Consider the following 20304-nt stretch of genomic DNA (forward strand, 5'->3'; position numbering starts at 1 on the left):
TTGTTCATCCGAGAGCCATAAGTTATATTCTCATGGCCCACCTGTTCACCAACAGCTAGCAGAACCTGCTCACGGTGTACTGCTGGGGTGCCACCACCCTGGCCCCATGTATACTAGACAGGGGAGGCGAACCCTCACTGGGGAGGGACGCCATGACTAAAGGTAAAACTGGCCAATTAACTAAAATTCTTCACTTCACCCAACACAATGAAATAAACTTGCCTTACCTTGCTTTTAACCACCCATAAGCCCAAAGTTTTCCGAAAAAAACAGTCCAAACGTCCCAAACTCACTCAGCAGCTCCACGCACTCACCAAACACCTTCACACACCCATTCATTCACACTCCCAGCATGCAGTGCAGGAAGGAGAGGAGAGGTGCATGTGTTTTGTTAGACTTTGAAAATTGTTCTCTTCTCTCTTGCTTTGGGGATTATGATGACGTTTTATATTTAACATTTTTAACATTACTTTTGAAAACATTGTTACCAGTTGGTTTCTGGACTCCACATTTTGATGTTTGTTTTGAAGCCAGAAGTGACTATATTTAAGTGAGATGGTGGAGTACTAAGTAATCAGTTAACAAGCTTGGTTACGAGTTATAACCATAAACTAGACAACACTTCTTCAGCACCACACATTAAGCCTTGTAATTTGTCAAATAATTCCATTAAAATGTATTTGTGAATTGTATTTGTTAGCAGATGGAGGCTGGGGTGGATGGTGGCCACACAGTCCTCCACACAGAGGATCACTAAGAATAGACTGATGATGATCACTTTGCGCATCACCAGTCAACTAATGTGGACACCACATGACCTGCACATGCTCCTGTTTTCCTATAGCTCATTATGTACAAGATGTCCTTTTGGGTTATAGCCAGTCATAACTCAAAGTGAGAGGGGTCTGTCTCTCTTAAGATGTGTTTGTTTTACGTGTAGGGGTTAATGTTTCAGCCCACAGAACATTTTAATTTGAGTTAATTATTTTAATGTTGAGTGAGCGCTAAGTGCTGCTGTTTATTTCTAATGTGATGGCTTCACATCAGAGCTATGAAACTTTAAACTGAATGCGTTTAAGCATTAAAGCCTTCTGTCCTATATAGGAGATGTGAAACTGCATTAGTTTGTTGTACAATCAAAGTGATGCTAATTTTAATGGAATAGGTTTTCCCCCCCTAATTGGTGCTGTGTTAGGGCCACAGTATTATTGGTCACTTTGCACACCAATGGTGACGTCGACACAGTTCCATAGCAATTATACCGGTGCTTAGGGCACGAGTACCTTCTGCAGTACGCTTGTGAACGATGGGTGTGCCACCCAGGCAAACCAGCTACATCAGCGCTGGTATGAGAGGAGAATAAGTCAAACCTGGAAGCAAAAGAGTTTTGTTTCTAGAGAAAATGTAATCTTTTCAAACTGCTCCCTCTGTACAATCTGGTGGCAGCACAACACGTGAGTTACAAAATTCCCAAAACATCATTTACGTGACTTTAAGCTTTATAAAACTCTCTAACCCATTAATCTTGTTTTGCAGTGGATGCGATGCAAAGTGCAGGATTTTAATAGCCAGCATTGTGCTGGAAAAAACCCCATAAAACCTTTTATTTTCTTTCACCCAAATAAGTCAGTGTTTCAACTCTTTACATTTTAACACTGCTGATTGTTTACTACAATACTGAGCAGTTTGAGTCATTCGCGGCAATTCACACTTTCCCATTCACACCTTTTGAACTCTCTTTCTCTCCATTCACAGACAGGTAGGTGTAAAGAGTCGTATAGAGAAGACGCGCTGACTGTGTGTTGTTAAAAAGCAGTATGGTCGGCTCGCTCTGAGCTTATGGCAGATTCCTGACTCACGCTCTATTTCTGATGTTTCCAAAGGCTCTTTGAACAGCAGATAATAGATCAGGGCTGGAGAGCTGCAGGGTGAAGACACACACACACAGAAACACACACATTCAAACTCCATCCACATGGCAGCGGTGATGAGTGTAGGCGGCAGCAGGGTGAAGATACACCACCGTACTCGACAAGCAACGAGTGGGAAGCAAACACACAGACACACACGCAACGCACACACTTCATCTCTTTTCATGGTGGAAACAGACAGTAAAACTGTCTTCCATAACTAATAATGAGGACGTATCCATGTCCCGACACGAGAGTGTTTACGGAAACTGAACATGCCAAGGTTGCCATGGGGACGATCTTAACAGGTGTACAGTCATCAGTAGCAGGATAAAAATCTGTTACACGTCAGGCCAGCAAACACACAACACTGAACTGATGTTTACCCACCCCAGGGTCGTCATGGTGACGATGGTGTACCAGAAGGAGGCCGGGATGGAAGTGAAGGTGGAGCCTTTGGTGCCTTTCTCGGCGTAGAACATGACGGTGGCGAAGATGATGATGGCCATGGTGAGGGAGAAGAGCAGGAAGCCGAGCTCGGAGGCGCAGCTCTTGAGCGTGTAGCCCAAAATCCTCAAACCCTGTGAGTGACGTGAGAACTTGAAGATTCGGAAGACGCGGAAAACCCGGAGGGTGACGAAGGCGCCGCTCACGTCCTCGTTCTCGGGCATCACCAGGCCAATGTAGTATGGCATTATAGCCACTACGTCAATCACAGACATCACAGAGCGCATGAACTTGCAACGACTGGGTGCGGCGAACAGGCGCATCAAGTACTCGAAGGTGAAGATGAGCACGCAGGCCGTGTCCATGCAGAAGAAGGCCAGCTGATATTTCTCCCCACAGGGAAGGTCCTTAACTCTGCCCTCTGGAGGCCGGCAGGGCACCGTCTCCACCACGTTGGCGATCACTGACACAGCAATGAAGAAGCCGGTGACATAGTAGAAGACAAGCGCCATGGTGGAGGTGTGAGGGTTCTCAAAGGCTCGCCACAAACGCTCCCTGGGGGTGCTGTCAGGAGGAAGTGGGGCGTCCATCGACTCGTTGGCCTCTGTGTCCTCTGCCAGACGCTCCTGGTTCTCTTTTTTCCTGTCTCTGTATTCCTTCACAGGAAAGGGGAATGGAAAAGAAAAACTTTAGTGTCGCTTACATTAAGTGCCTGATGTGGCTGAGCATATAACAAAGGGATTCTGTAACAACTGTATGTAGTTTGTGATGAGATCAGGTTTCTTCTCATGTAGAAAGGATTTTTCAGAAGACAGATAAAAATACAAACTCTAGGTCCATTTACTATGAAAGGAGAACAGGTGAACACACATTACAGGCACAACAAGCATCCATTTCTGATAGTCTGTGCTCACACAGAGTTCCACAAATCCCCTCGTACACCTACGCTGTAGATAAGGAAAGACCCTATGACTTTAAACTGCCTACAAGCAGCTGGGCTGCCCTCGTACCCTATCCTTGAGCCAAAACATCAACAGACAGAAGTCATACAAAATCCTTTCAGATAGTTATTTGTCCTTTTCTAATGCTGATACATAAGAGCCTTTCTCAGGTTTCTGGAGTTGACCAATCAGAGTAAACCATGAATTTTGTGATGAGGTGAAGCTCCAATTCAGCAATATTTTACTTATATCGTTTAAAGCAGCGGTCCCCAACCATTTTTGCGCCACAGACCGGTTTATGCCCGACAATATTTTCACGGACCGGCCTTTAAGGTGTCGCGGATAAATACAACAAAATAAAACTAGTACCGGTACTGAAAAAATGAAGATTTATTCATAACACACGTGAAAAGACCCAGGAAAACCGAGTTAATGATAAAAACGATAACAAAATAACGCTGAAAACCGATAAAAACCCTGAAAACCACACATTTCACACCTGAGCCTCAACTCTCGCGGCCCGGTACCAAACGACTCATGGACCGGTACCGGTCCGAGGCCCGGGGGTTGGGGATGGCTGGTTTAAAGAACCTCAGAATAATGCCGTTTGGAAGGCAAAGAAGAAGAAATACTTTAAAGTAATTAACTAATATTTTTAACTAATAGGTACCTGTTTCTGTTGTCACTTTCATGGTCATTGCAGTTATTGCTATGATATTAGTGACAAAAAAGTATTATTTTGGTTAGTTATGTGGCATACTTCTAATCAAACAAGCATCAGAGTAGAGCTCCTTTGGTGAAATAGCCCATCATTGGCTCAATAATTAAATCAGAACAATGCTTTCCAATATTTACGATGTTTTTATCTTAGTTTTAGAGTTTGTAATAACTTTCAAATCAATTAATTTTATTGCTGCAACACCAAATTACAACAACAGTGGCCTCAAGGTGCTTTATGTTGTAAGGTAGACCCTACAATAACACATACAGAGAAAAACCCAACAATCATATGACCCCCTATGAGCAAGCCCTTTGGTGACAGTGGGAAGGAAAAACTCCCTTTTAACAGGAAGAAACCTCCAGCAGAACCAGACTCAGGGAGGGGCGGGGCCATCTGCCACGGCCGGTTGGGGTGGGAGAAGGAAGACAACTTTCACAACTATGTCTGAAAAATGTAGTTTACTGAATACTTTCTGATGCATAAACTACAAATAAACAATACAATACTTTTCCCCTAATCTGGGGCAAAGATCCAATATATAAATATAGATCATTTGCCAACATATATTCACGGCAAGTCAGTCTGTGCTGATGAGCGCAACTCCTCTGTCCATCAAATAATAAAACAATGGCTGTACATTTAACACAAAAAACATGTCTATGCTATGTGTGTGTCAGTTGCTGCTAGGAGTGTTCATCTATTTGGGATGAGAGGGAGAGATGTTATCAGGAAGAGTGCGTAATTGGCAGGGCTGGATGGGTCAAAGCTTTGAGTGCATTAACAAAACTTTGGCTCTGTCCTGTTGCTGTTTACTCAGTCCTCACTCTGAGCCCCACACAGACCCGCTCTGCAATAATACTGATATGTTACTGAGCCAGAGCAGAAGTAAACTGAACTCAACAGAGAGTCAGAGTGAGGAAGGAGGAGAATACTATTGCTAGACGCATACGAGGATGCACGTTTACCTTTTTAAAGGGAGCAGAGTAGGTTCCAGTGTTTCAGGCTTTTTGTAACATTTCTACACAGAGATCAGAACAGAGATAAGCCATCACTCCCTGCCTTCTCTCATGAGTGCGCACACACAGAGAAGCATCAATGTTTCTTGCTTTGCTTCCCTCCAAAGCGCTATTTTATAACATGTCTGTCAAAAGGCAACTCATCGTGGGACTAATTGGATTTATGTTACAAAATGTCGACATTATAATTAGTCAAATTAATATCTACGATGCAGTCTCATAGTTCAAGTACAAATACAATAGACGGTTTAACATGCCAGAATTAAAACCGTTAAAGTAGCCCCGTTACTTTACTAATTACTATAATTAGTTACTTTATTACTCAGTTACTTTTAACAAAAATGATACCCAACCTGAATACATAATAAAGCGATAGACCTTTCAGCCCAATTCTATTTTTTTCTGCATAATCCATCATATAAAATTGAATCAAATGAAAAGTCTCTTTTTAAAACTTTTTACTTTTAATCTTTTAACTTTATGCATTAAGAAAAAATTTAATTATTTGCAACAGACTTGGAGAAATGTGTTTAACATTTAAACCTATTTTCTGCATATTCCAGCATATAAAATAAAATAATGTTTTGTGTTTGCACTCACTCTTTCAAATAGATGCAAGTGAAACACAGCAGAAAATAAAGAAAATTGAAGATTCAGCAGCACTGAGTCCTGTTGCTCTTAAACCTGTTGTCACCTGTTTAGCAGGATTAGGGCGGGGCAGGTTTGCACCGGTGCCACAGCGGTTATGTCAGTGAGAGGATCCGGGGGTTTCTCTGTGAATTTCACATTCTCATGGCAGCGTGCTCAGCACTCGCTCAGATTTGAAATGTAATTTTTTGCTGTATAAAGACGTTTCGTCCCACAAAGAATGTACAGTGGACACTAATGGTTTTGTCACTTTTTACAGAATCAAACTAGTAATGTGAGTACTTCCAAGCTTAAACGCTGCATGGTCGTACTCTCTCCTGGACTCCATACTGTTGCTGCCACATACGTCGCACGCTCGTACATCATTGTCATGAGACACTCTCACAATCAAAATCCGTTTAGTAACGCAGGATGCTTATGGGAAAGTAGCAGTAATTTAATTACTTTTTTGCAATCGTAATCCCTTACTTTATTGCTTACTTGAAAAAAGTAATCAGATTACAGTAAGCTTTGGTATTGAATATTTAAGTTAGATTCGACGGCACAAAAAGCTGTCAGTTTAAAGAGAGGATGAATATTACGCTACTGTAGATGATTAAGTAAACTGTCTCTTTTGATGAGAGATTTTTTTCCGCTCTCCTGCAGAGCATCACTTTTTTTAAACACCTCTCTGAACCTCCATACAGGGAAGGGGGCATCTTGTTTTGCTCAATGAAATCAACAGCAAACCTTCAGAGTCTGAGAGTTAATAAATATATGAAAATGACCCATCATAGGCTGCAAGTTCTAATTTATGAATGACAGTCAGGTTATGGTTGATCTTTTCACTCATGAGTGTGGCTGTTCCTCTCTATCAGCTGACCACAGCAGCTGCATCATCAGTGGCCAACAAAGCCAACAAACCAAGCACACATATTTTTTCAGACATAACAAGGCTTTTGAACTATAGCTTGTGAGACTGCAGCCATGGTGCAAAACTCTGATTTTGTTTTACACAGTGCAGAAAATCCCAAAGCACTGCGTGCGTTTAGGCACGTGGAACAATAACAGCATTAACACACAGATGGCTCAGGATCTGACTGAAATAACATTTTGTGTTTTACACAGAGTACATGATGTTAGCTACAACACATAAATTTCAAGCTTGTAAAAAGGAACAGTTTGTAATAAAGCAACTCTCTGCTCTCCAGCTGAGAAACACACGCCTAAAACTTTCCCTTACACTAGTAGTATGATGATCTGGGAACAACACCAACACGACGATATCAGATCGTGCAAGTACTTTACTCTCTGTTTACATTCGGCCTAGTCTGTGGCTGAGAGAGTCATGCCTGATATGTGGAATCTGCACGCTCCATTGGTGACCAGTCCACCCCAGGCTTCATACAACAATGCATGAAAAGTTATAGCAGGCTGACTCTTCTTATCCCTGTGTTATTGCTGTCTTGACCCACCAAAGTTGGTTTGAAGACAGGAACTGACTGCGACTAATCTCACGCCTGGTCCCCGTCTTTAAAGGAGTCACATGAAAAGCAAGTAGGTCGGTCACTGTTGCAATAACTTCGGTCACACAGCTGCCTTTTCTGTAACGTTTGGGAATAATGCTGTGTGGTTTGAGATCAATTGATGGTTTCTTGTAAGGCTAATGGAGTTTAATCATTTATAAATGTGCTACAAGTGAGTCCTCAGTTATCTGCTTTGATATTGAACCACAATAATTCAAAGAAGGGGCATGGTTCAACATCATAAAGGTAAAAATTATTAGAAAATTCAATTCAAGTTTATTTATACAGCGCCAAATCACAACAACAATTGTAAGGTAGATCCTACAATGATACATACAGAGGTAAATCCAACAATCACCCCCTATGAGCACTTTGGCGACAGTGGGAAGGAAAAACTCCCTTTTAACAGGAAGAAACCTCCAGCAGAACCAGGCTCAGGTAGGGGCGGGGCCATCTGCTGTGATTGGTTGGGGTGAGAGAAGGAAGACGGGATAAAAGCCAGATGCTCTCTGGAGAATCTGATGCATCCAGGTTGAGATGGAGCAGAAAGCTGAACTTTGCTTTTCGCCCGACTTTCTGAAGATGTTCGTTCAGTTAAAAATAGACACAGACTGATGACAGGAATATATATTTTTATAGAGGAGTTTTCATTTTAAGAAACAAAGTACTTTCACCCGGTTTTTACATCATTCTGTATTAAATGATCACTGTTTCTCTCTGTAGCACCTGCTGCTGGCATTCATGAAAGCTTTTAGCAAGACAAGTAAAATGTAAAGCAGCGAGCAGCTTCTACAGTTTGATCTAGAAGGAGAGTTAATATTCAGTAAATGAGCAAATTTCAGTAAATATCAAACACAAGAATGGAATTTGTCAACTAAAGGACTAAAAATAATTTTGTGGGAAATTGATGAAGACTCAATGAAAAAAAAAAGAATTTAGATTCCAGAATTTGTTAGAGCTGAATCAACATTTGTGGAAATGATCAGATCTGCCAAATAAGAGGAAATGAACAATTACTCATTCATGAGTCAATGAATGGGTCAGCTATAAAAACGGGGATATAAAAATAAAGTCTGTGCAGACAAGGCTAATAAAAGGGAAAACAAGCTCTGAAGGTGATCTGTTGTGCTGAGAGTGGGCAGGGAACAAAGAGACTTGTTTAAGGCTCGTTAAAGAAATCCCCTACAGAAAGCCGTTGTAAGGAGCTTTCCAAAATCAGGAGCAATAAAAAGGCAAATCAGATTGTATTTGGGCTGCTGCCGTTTCCGAGGGCTCATCACCGCTGTTTTAATGAGTCGAAGTTTGATAATGGGGTTTGAGAGCAGCCCTTGTTAGTCGTCCCCTCAGATCCATCAATGTTTTTACTCTTTAGGCGTTTGGCTGATGATGTTCCCCTCCAGAGAGACTTAATGAGTGCAGAAGCAGAATAACCAGCATTAGAGTCAACCATTAGAAAGAGATAAAAGGTCAAAGGTTCACATAAGTACACTACAAATGATGCAGGCGTTATAAAGTCGTCTAAAAGGACTGCAGTTAAAAGAACATAAAGCTGAAACCTGCTGCCCTCATCATTTGGACTGTTAGAGCTGTAATGAAGCCCAGAGGCTCGATGGAGTCATTGGGCAAGAATATGCAACATTTTGGGGTTTTTAATCCAAAATCTCACTTTTGTCTATAAGGATTGTTCATACCGCACTATTCAGAATGTTAAATGGCCATTATTAGACGTTTTAACCCCATTAGATGTGGTTAGCAGACATCCTACTACACCTGATGGTTCAGCAGGCTATTATTACATCCTTTATTTCCTTGATTGTAGACAGTGGCAAAGACTACTGCATACACCATTAGGAGCAATTTGACAAACCTGAAAAGCAATAATGTGACTGATGACAACTGAAAATGTGTCCTCTGTTGTTCATAACGGAACAAAATCCAATTTATCTCTTTAACTTGATGAATACCAATCTGTGTATAAGTGGGTTCTCATTTGTGATGCAGTTTGTAACAATTAGTAACATTTTGAACTACAAAGGGGAGGCTTTGTAGAAGAAAGAGTAGGTGTACCTCCATGCAGCAGTCTCCAATGATCTCCGGCACGATGCCGTAGAAGGCCAGCTCTTCGTCAAAGGCCTGGATGCACTCGTGTCGTGGGTAATGGAGCTTTCCTGTGCGGTAAAAGTTCAGAATGTGCCGGAACATCTCGTGATCTCTGTCAAAGAAATATTCCTCTGTGTCCTCGTTGAAGAAAAACTCTTTCTCAGAGGAGCCCAGCAGTGTGTCAGGATAACGGTCCAGGGTGTTCTTCCATGTCTGAAGAAAAAAGGAAAAGAAATAAGAATAGAGGAGTTTTCTCAGGTTCTCATGTACAGTAAGCATCAATCGTCCATCTTTTTATGTTATACCACTTATTCAGATTCAGGTTGCAGGGGCAGCAGCTTAGACCTCCCTCTTACTGACCACCGACTCTAGCTTAACCAGGGAGACACAAAGACATTCCCAAGCCAGCTGAGAGACATGATTCCTGGGGCTTCCTCCCCAGGAGGACATGTCCAAAATACCTTGCTTAAAAGGCATCCAGGAGGCATCCTAGTGAGATGCCTGAACCACCTCAACATGCTTTTTTTTAATGTGAAGGAGTGGTGTCACTACTTTGAGGCCTTCCTGGACACCTCACCCTCCCAGACAAATTTGTTCCTATCCAGTTTTATTCTTTCAGTCACTTCCCTGAGCTTTGAGGTGGTCAGACATTAGCCCCATGGGACCTGATCAGGCACAGCCCAAAGAAGCAGCATGCTGTGAGAGTCAGGTGGGTTGGTGGAGGCCACAGTTACTGAAGCTCGTTCCTGGGACATGCAATTTCGTCCACGGTGTTGCATTGGAAATAACACCCTCAAATAGCAAAAGTATCTAGGCTGCTATAAGCAGTCCGTCAGTGTAAGCAAACTACTTCTGTTTCAAAAAGATCTAAACTTCAGCAGGAAGCAAACAAACTGCCAGATTAGTTTCCGACAACTACATGAAATCGTGCTGCACTGCTATAGCCCACCGACAAACACGTCTGTGGAGAGAAAAGAGAAAAGCTTGTTTTAAAATGCTGCCAGCAGTGAGATCCTGGATGTCAAGGTTTGAGCGTTTAGAGGAATGTTCTGCTTCATTCCCAAGTTGGTAACATTTATTTGAAAATAAATCAAATATAACAAGTCCTTTGAGAAAGTGAAGAACGTGGTAACGACTTCTAAACTGAAGTAACCTTCCCACTGGTGGTTTGGGGCTTAGTGAAGTGACCCGTGTAAAATGTACAAAAGATTCTAAAAATAAAAATCCAAATATCACATTCACATGTGAAAAGCAAAAGTGCTGTTTGAAGGAGGCAGTGAGATGTTAGATGGGAGCAGTGGACTGTCAGTAACTAAAGGTAACGGTGAAGCAGGGCCTTTTTAATACCGCTGCTGTTTTGTTTAGGATTCCATATTAAATGGCAGCATTACTGTAACTTTCTATTTTTACAGCAACTTCAAGCTGCTGCATTTTGTTTTGAAAAATGAGGCCAAAGTCACAAGCTCGACAAGAACTTTCCACTCATTTTGCCACCGCAGCAGAAAGTACGCTGAAAGCTACCCAAATCTATTTTAGTTGTGGAGCCATTTTATTATTATTTCTACCCAAATGCACATCAATGCGCTGATTAGACGTACAGGATTTACAACTTGCTGCCGTGGAAGTAGGAGCGTGGCTGGAACACATCACGGGAGCACGAGTCTCTGGAAATAGTTCTGTAAGTGACAGAGCTCTTAATTTTCCTCCTAGAAAATGTCAAGTGACTGTAACACTTCAACAGATAATGAGTTTTAATAACCTTTAGAGTGTTCTTCTTCATTAAAAAGGACAAATGTACAAATAATTTTAGAGGAAATTAGAAGTTGACCTTTGTAGGACCTGCAAATGGAATTTCAGTCCACTTTGATTTGGGGAGCGTTCACAGCAGGTCCTGATTTCAGTACTGTCGCATTCAATGACTAGAAAACCGACCAACACCATAGGTTGAATTCCATGTTTGAAAGGCTCATATTAAACAACCAAAGCTTCGAATAATGAGGTCTGCATGAAGCCTACAAATAATCCCAAAAGCTGTTCTCTGCTCTAAACGTTCTCTTTCGGAAAGCTGGCTGAAAGCAGGAGGGAAGCGAGCTAAAACGGCATCTTCCAGACAGAGGATGAACTGCACCGAGGCCCAGTTCAAGACAAGTAAGGATTATTTTTAACTGAATCATGCAAATCTACTCCAGAACAGTCCAAGAATAAAAATGTGGAGCTGGGAATATTTCTTTCCTGCTTGCTGTGTTGGAATAACATCCCCCTGCTTAACTGTGTGGATCAGTGCTGTTTTACAGTAATCCCACAACAGTAAACATTCAGGAATAACTGAAGAGTAACTGCTCATAGCCAAAGCATCGTTTTCAAAATGTGAACAAATATAGGCTAATATAGCATACAGCATGATTCAGTTAATACACTGGTTTGTTTTTATGTGAAAGGAAAATAGGTCAACTTTAATGAGAAAAAATAACGACAAATTAAGACCTGCTAACTTAAAACAAACAAAAAGTAATAACTCTAAGAGAGCTGGGAGTCTAATTAAGGTAGTTTTTCTTATCAAAATCCAGGATCACTGAGGACTGTTTTTGTTTTTCACTATTATTATTATTATTATTATCTGATACACTTGCTTTTAATAGACTGTGCTATACAGAAAAAAAAACACTAGGAAGGAGGGGGCACTGAAATGTAACAATGTTGAATTATTATACAATGCATATAAAATTATATAATATATAATAACTGAATGGCATTAACAGAATCTTTGGATCTGCTGTAGTTTATGGAGCTGCTCATCCAACAAACGCAGTGTGTAACAAAGGCTTTGTTGACATCAAAAAGACGCAGCAGGAGGCAGAAACTAATTTAAAAGAAGCACAATTCACCTGAAGAAACTCTGCATTTTCTTGTCATAACAAAGGGAACCTCGCTTAAGACTGAATGTCAGGGAAATAAAGCTGCTTGCTGTAATTGAAACTCACTCACTCATGTTGCACTGCAAAAAATAAATAAATAAATAAATAATTATTGAACTACAGCTGACAACCTGCAAATTTTGCACAGCTGATATTAATATTGGCGTTGTCTACTGCTGGAATTGTGTTTACACATGCAGAAGAGTGCTTTTAAATCTAAAAACCCAAGAAAAAAAAAGAAAAGTTTGATGGAGAACGTGGACACGAGCATAAACACTGCTTATGCACCACAGGCGGTTGATAAACGAGGCCTCTGATTTGTCACGAAGCAACCCGGCATCCCGAGGATTTACATTCATATTGGACAAGCCCACAACGCATAACTTACACCCAGCAGTGACACACACGGGTGGAGGTACGTCCTCTGTAGGGTGGATGTTAAGGCTGCTGAAGCTAAGGGTGGTGGATGTTAAGGATTCATTCATGCGGGACACCAGCAGGACAAACAGGTGTGTTCTGGGCTTCTAATTTCAAACACATGCTACATTCATTAGCTCCTCAGAGACCCAGAAAATAACTCTTCTAGTTATTCATCAGTTATGTACGTAGGAGATTATGAGCATGGCATACATAATGCCAACGTGGTGCCCAGCTCCTCGGCTTTCCTTTCCTCCCAGGGCGACTCTCACATATGAGATTCTTAATGTCAACATTTAATTTAATCTCAACAGTTTAATTTTCTGAAACAGAAAATTATTTACTAAAGAAATATCTGATGATGTTTATACACAATGCTTTGTTAGAGGTTAAGTTTTTATGCATTTCATTTGTCAATTAATCCAAATCGTTTTTATTCAACAACATCAACGTTTTAATTGTTCCATCCTGTTAAATGTAAAAAAAATTTATTTTCTGATTTTTAATTTATTTCAGTTTTTGTTGTTTGCTTGCCGTTTTTTTATTTTTAGGGTTTCATATTGTTTATTGAAAGGTCAAAAAGTCTGTCTTGGTACTCCAACTTCCACTCGTAATTTAAAGGCATGCACGTTAAGTAAAGTGGGAATTTAACTTGGTCCTAGGTGAGAATGTGAGTGGATGGAAGCTCATAACACACAGTAAGTGTCCTTTACACTAAAAACCAATAAAAACAACCTAATATTATATTTCACTTACAGTTTTTATATAAACTTTACAGTCATAGTTTTACTTTTAATCTATTAAGTATGTTTGGGGAGTGTAATAGAAGGCATTGGCCTTGATGACACGCTTACTACATCTTTTCATTCTTGGTTAGGACGATTGAAAAGATCTCCTGGATGATTGAGGATGCATCAAGAAATTGAAAAGATGTTGCTTTTATTTCATGTTTTTAAAATAAAGTCTTCCTTTCTTTTTTATTGTTTTGAGTTCAACCTTTGATGTTCAGTGAAAATAGTGTAAATTTTCTCTTTACATAACTCGAACTTTTCTACAAAGTCAGTCACAAAGCTTTCAACTGTGAAATCACACATTCCTGTAACTTGCAGCCACTTTTTTGAAAGCATTTTTAGAGCACGCTCAGTGGACGCCAGCACCCACCTGGAACCTGACCCCGCTGACGTTGAGGTACAGGATCTCATCCGATCTGGACGAGTTGTCCACTGGAGGTTTGGGCATCGTCTTTTTGGCCAGCGGCAGCCAACCAACTGCCGCCGCCCGTGCAAATGGCAGCCATGTCGCCACGCCGGCTGCCATGTTGTATCAGAGCGCCCACCTGTAGAGTGTGAGAGTTCTTGTCCTCGTCGAAGGAGGGAAGAGCGGATGGAGCTAATGAAATGTTTATTGGCTCGGTTAAAGCCTTGCTCACTTCTTCAGCTGCCCTGATTTCCTTTGGCGGTCTGGGCAGTGAGATGCGAGGTGGTTGGACATGTTGGGGGGGAAGGAAAGGGGAAGGGAGGGGCCAGATTGCAGTTGGGTGTCAAGCCATGAAAAAAAGCTGTAAAGGGGCAGGAAAGCAGATCGATGAACAAGCGTGAGGCCCGTGCTTTTATTTTGTTGCAGTTTGGATGGTCTTCTCGTGACGCCGTCCTTTCTGTTCCTCTCCGTCTGGCCTGCGAGACACTTCTCAGGGTAAACGCTGCTTTTTTAAAATATTTCTCTGTTTCTCTACAAGTTCCTCTCAGTCCTGTTGCTCTAAATAGGATGCACTTCTTGAAAATATGAACTCTCTTGATAGGGAAACATAATTTCTTGAAATCTCAGCAGTCTTAGCACAATAGATTATGTGTAAAATAATAATAAAGTGGTTCTTTGATATTGCCGTCACAGGTTTATTGCTGCGGGGATTTACAAGAAAAGGCAGAAAGATATGAATCCAGGTAGGGAAGCGTTAAAACATTTGTGTCTGGCCTCCTCCCTTTCTCTCGCTCTCTCTCTCTGTCTGACTCTAGCTCTCTCACCCACCCTCTTTCCCTGTGAAGACTGATTTGTTGCAGCACCGCAGCCTTTCAAATTCTTATTAAATTGTGATGATGGTCCCTGAAGTTGCAAGATAGACAGAATCGCCTGTGTTGCCTCCCTCCCTCTAAGTGTTTCTCAGCTGTGGAGATTATGGTTGTGCAGCCTCACTCTTCCTCTTGTTCTCTTTCTGCTCTTGCTTGCTGTTTTCCCCTTTATCTATCTCTGTGTTTTAGTCTCTCCCTCTTATTGAAGTTGCCGGGGCATTAGTGGTGGAGAAAGAGAGACACCAGCTTTGTTTCTGAGTGTAGAAGAGACGTCAGGCGCTCCTTTCTCCATGTCCATGTATGGTTGTCCTGTCAGAAAACACACAAACAGAAAAAGAAGCAGAGAGTGAGAGACAAACCAGGAGGAGAAGGAGAAGGAGGGAAGAGACTGAATTTAGAGAGAAAAGAGGAGGTATGGGTGGGAAAAAGCTGAAGAGAGGTAGGAACTGCAAGGGTCCTTACAGGGAAGAAAGACTTTGTTTTTTTTTGGCGTATTGTACTACAGCCAAGAGTCTTTGTTCCTACTTCTGGAGCTGATTTGTGTGGACTTGGGTAACCAAGTGTCCGGGAATGCAACAGACGTACCGGAACACACAACCTGACCCAGACCACATCAAAGCGTCCAAATCGGATTTAATCAACCTGTTTAATGACCACTGTCAGTTGTTATTAGTCCCATTTGGATGAAGGAGGTCCCTCATCTACCTAACAGACAGCTCAGTAGGCTGATGTTAATCACTGCAATCAGCGGTAAACACAGAGCAACCAAACTATACATAAATTTCCAGTGGTTGTGTGGAGAAGTCTGTGAAACAGTCCCAGCAGGGTAGCATGTTCTACATGTCTATATCCCTGAACTGAGATCCTCCCGACACTAAATGAGCAGTTTTGTTCATGATCTATCACTGGTTTAGGAATCAAAACCTTCAGGAGTCAAAAAGGTGCCCACATGGGTAGGTAAACAAGACAAACAGACACTAAGACAGCGACTGAGGAGAAGGGCTGGACCGTTTATACACATTAGCTAATCAGGGAATGGGAAACAGCTGGTGGAAATGAAGCACAGGTGAGAGTAACCACACAGGTGAAGACAATCAATGTCAATGAGGCAGGAGAAATAAAAGCAAACACCCAACAATAAGCTCAAAGCAACAGGAACACAAAGGGTAACTGTAACTGATATTTTTCAACCTGGTTCTGGCCTCATTACATCCACTCAACATTGGTCCATCCATCCATCCATCCATCCATCCATCCGTCCGTCCGTCTGTCCATCCATCCATTCATCCATCCGTCCATCCATCTGTGTCCAAGTTGTAGTGGCAGCAATTTAAGCAGAGATGCTTTGACCTCGCTCTCCCCAGACACCACGCAGAGACATCTACAGAGCGGTTCTGCAAAGGTGACCTCCTCTTGTGAAATACTTCACATAGGAAGCATGTATGAGGCATCCTGCTGACATGCCCAAATCACCTCAACTCCTTCTTTAGCTCTCTAAACCCCCTCCCAAATGAGTGGGTGAGCCAGTGATGTGGTTGGCCAGTCGATATGTGAAAGTGTCCTCTGAACCCCGGGACTTGGAAGTTCTATTTCTCATGAGCACTGTGCTCGGCAGGTCTATCATCATTAACTTGTGAATGGAAGAATGAAAACCACCTCAGAAAGTACCTATTAGAGCCGTTTTAAAATGTGTTACAAAAACAAGCTAAACTATGACAGAAAAAACGGAAAAGCAGAAAAGGTTTTTTTTAAAGAATTTCCGAACTAAGTTAAACACATTTTAAATAATAACACATATAATGCTGGTTTAGACAAACACTCGTTTTATCATTAAATCTAAACGAATCATTTTGATTGAATAGTGGACAGTATGTACATCTCATGTCTGTTTATTGATCCTCTTCGTCCTTCTCAAACTTCCCCTGAGGGCTGTACAGCTGAAGCTCCATTCATGTGTTTAAGATGAAGATATAAGGCTTCAGGTTATTAAAGATGTTTTTTATGATGAGACAAGCAGCGTATCCTCAGTCTGCAGAGCAAAAACATCGCTGGCCATCTTCCTCCTTCTCTCTCTTTATTTCTCCCACTGCGTTCTTCACTCAATAAAGACACAATAAAGTTTCCTGTGAAACTCCTCACCATCAGATGAAAAGTTATTGTCATGCATTTATTGCATTAAGTCCACAGTGGGAGCAATAAAACCGCTGCTTCCTCAGGTTTGAGTCGAATCACACTGAATCTGCCGTCTTCAGGAAATTTAACCTCTTAAACCCCCAAAACCTTTGTGATGATCAACAAACATTAACTACTTCTGCTCATTGTCATTGAAATGATATCCCAATGATACTAAAAGCAATAGTGAATATGTTTTTTAGTTTTTATCTGTCTGTGCTCTTCATATGGAATTTTTGCCTGCATGCAAAAACGTCTCCTCAAATATGACTTAGAAATCAGACTAAACTAAAACTAAAAATCAAAGTTACAAAGTTACATTATTGTATGCAGTTTTCTTTGTACTACCTTTACTTCTAATTAGTAGAATACTTCCATACTGTAGTATTGTTGCTGTTAGTATTTTAGTAAAACATATTGAGCGCACACACAGTCACCTGCCTGTGGCTGTTATCTGTCCTGCCGCGGTAAAGTCTCCAGTGTGTGTCTGTGATGAATTATGAATACGCTTTCAGCCTGACTAGTTTAGTTTAGCTGCACTGCCTCAGTTACCACTAAGCACATACAATCCACCACAGAGACAGACAGACACACACACACACACGCGCGCGCACACACACAGCTTCCCTGCGCTCAGTGGTGAACGTGCTCCAAGTGGAGCTTTCCATCATCTCAGCAGGAAAGCTTTAACTGAACAGCAACATTCAGTCACTCTGGCATGATGCTTATTTCTTTTCTCTATATTTTCACTGGTAATTTTTATCAAGGCTTAAATGTTACAAATGCGTTTCGCCAAAATGTTGATGAACAAGGAGGTGATATATATACCATATACATTTGCATTAGGGCATTATTGATCTTGAGTCCATGAGTGAATACAGCTTTGATTAGAATGAGGAAAATACTGCTGTGGGTTCAAATGTCTCTTTTTATCAAGTGCTTTTAAATGAGATGCCAAGTGTCCTTCACAAGCATCAACATGTGATGAACTGGAAGTAAAACCTTCCTCCATGTTGCCATCGCCCACTGCATTATGTACTAAAGCCGAAGAGCGCTTTGATGAAATGGCAGCGTCTGACTTCCTGGGAATGATAACAGGTTGGTGTTGTTTTATGTGCAAACTGAATGTCTTCCCTGTGATTCATTTTGTAATTTGAATTAAATGGCCAAGAAAATAGAGGTTAGGTTCTGAAATGGGTATTTCAGGTTAGTTCAGCAGTTTCACTTCCAGAAGAATGTCCTTCAAGTACCACACAAGGTGAGTAATGTCTGTAGTAAACAGCTTAAAAAGCTGAAAGGCTTTCTGTTTCTGGCACGTGTTGGACAGTCTTTTTCCACCTGCAGTTCTTTCCTCAGTCTGCAGGCCTGTAGTAAACCCATCTGCCCATCCTCTCTGTGGGAATCCCTGCTGACATCATGGTTTCTGAGTGAACATTAGATATTTACAGCACCCGCATAATGCCTTTTATCTACAGCCACTGCTCTGGGATTGGCGTTTAGCTCCCATCAAGCAGCTGGTGCTGCACCTCGACCCTTCTGGTAATGTGTTGGCTGCTGGTTTTATGGTTTTATGGTCATTACCACCCAAGAGCTGATTCCCAAAAGTTTGAAAGAGTTTCTACAATTCAAAGAACATAAACAACTGAAGTTTCAGAATAAAAGTCAACATGTTATAGTCCTGCATTTATCTATACAGTGAACTGTGTTCACATGTAATCCATTTCCCCATCAGTCACTGTGTTGTCTGTACAGCTTAAAAGCTTTGAGCAAACCTGAAAGGAGTTCTCCTTTAATGGGATCTGCCTGATTGCTCTTCTACATTCATCTGTTTGTGATTATGAAATGAATCAGCTGAAGTAAACAGATACATTATTCAATAGTGGGACCAGAGGTGTGTTTAGATCAGGTAAAGAGCTTCCATCATTCAGTGGGCTTCCTTTTAAATGTTCAATAACACTTTATAATAAAACCTGCATTCAAATGTCCAATCCCATCCATCCATCCATCATCCATCCCCTTCCTCCCACACAGGTCTGATATGGCAGGCCCAGACATCCATCTGCCCGTCCACATCATCCCAAAGTGATCAAGCAGCGCACCCTCCACTCCATGGTTGTGTTTAGAAACTGTACATAAAACTTGTGACAGAAGTGGTGCCAAAGGGCAGCCCTGCTGGAGTCCAGCACCCGCAGAGTATGAGGCTGACTTGCAATGTAGTTCAGGCTCTCACTACAATCGCACAGATGCAAAGTACTCTGTGCAAACAAGCGCGACAATTCAAAAGCTTCCCCAGAGGACGACCAGAGAAACGCGGTAATATCCGGTCTCCTAGTGTGGAAACACTTGTACACCAGTTGGGTAACGAGCTGCTCCAGTGTAATATTTAACCAAAAAAATAAGCACAATGTTGGAAAATTGTTTGGAAAGAAACTTCTTCATAGACAGATGCATCAGGAAACATGAAACACCACAAGCAGGAGACTTTCATTCAGATCAATATGCAATTTTCTTCTGAACTCCAGCAACTTCTCTCCACGTTCCTGATGCTTCTGATAATACGGTGACTCTGGGTACAATCATCAGGATTTTCATCCCTTTCAGGCAACCTTGTAAAGTAAGCAAAGCAGTTTCTTAACAGAAAAAAATATATCTATTTTTCCAAGTTTCTTTTTTCCAAGGGATATTTTTCCCTTTAGGAAGATCACCTTGTGCTTCACCCTCATACAAACTGCCACAACTAAATAAAGTGTAAACCTTTCAGTAAAACATAAATCTCCTGCATCTGCTCTTCTTCACATAAATTGGTCAATAACAGGAAAACAACAGGTCTCCAATCACTAATCAGCAGAAAACATGCTTCTGATTACTAATCAATAAAGAGAAACCAGGCTGTCTGCTCACAGATCAATAAAATGTCCTCGGGAAGTGCGGTGGGGACTTTTCAGTCTTTCTGATTTTACAATTTTCCTTCTTGTTTTATTGATTGGGGTTTGTTCTTTGTTCAGCTCGTGGTTACATCCTGTTTCTACAGCTGAGTTATTTTATTTTTTATCATTTTAATCTCTTCTTTGATCTATTTTTATGTTACTTTTCTCAAATTAGGATTATTGCTCCTAAAATAAAACTTAGTGTTTCTGCTTAAGGTTACATTTGCGTTGTACAAATGAAGCCTACTTTTATTACACTTTTGGTCATCGGTTCTTCAAAACTGAAGTTTTGCTTTGAAGGATACTATTCCACTTTCAATGTTTTGCATTGTACGGTATTTTTACGGGCATGTATTTGGTATATTTTTGGTTCAGAAACTGTTTTTGTTATCATTTTTGTTAAGTGCTAAGTACTCCCTTATTTTTCCACCTTTACCTGTTCATGTATATACTTTATCATGCTATGATGTAGTGTTGTCATGCTGTTCCATCGTTCACTGCAAATGTTTGTAGAACTTG

General features: G+C 41.2%; 1 protein-coding gene and 1 long non-coding RNA gene across 2 annotated transcripts in view; one reads left to right on the top strand and one right to left on the bottom strand.

The window, feature by feature from the left end:
* The window catches only part of LOC145423319 (uncharacterized), a 412017-nt gene that overhangs the window by 376758 nt on the left and 14955 nt on the right, over positions 1-20304 (top strand). The window lies entirely within an intron of this gene.
* The window catches only part of kcnd1 (potassium voltage-gated channel, Shal-related subfamily, member 1), a 75556-nt gene that overhangs the window by 49398 nt on the left and 5854 nt on the right, over positions 1-20304 (bottom strand). Inside the window, exons 2-4 of the mRNA XM_026154470.2 lie at positions 13782-14995; positions 9256-9501; positions 2301-3013 (exon numbers count right to left, since the gene is read on the bottom strand). Of these exons, the coding sequence (XP_026010255.1) occupies positions 2301-3013; positions 9256-9501; positions 13782-13937 (1115 nt within the window). The 5' untranslated portion in view covers positions 13938-14995. The remainder of the gene's footprint in view (positions 1-2300; positions 3014-9255; positions 9502-13781; positions 14996-20304) is intronic.

This window comes from Astatotilapia calliptera, chromosome 20 (genome assembly GCF_964374335.1).
Source record: "Astatotilapia calliptera chromosome 20, fAstCal68.1, whole genome shotgun sequence".
Classification (NCBI taxonomy): Eukaryota; Metazoa; Chordata; class Actinopteri; order Cichliformes; family Cichlidae; genus Astatotilapia; species Astatotilapia calliptera.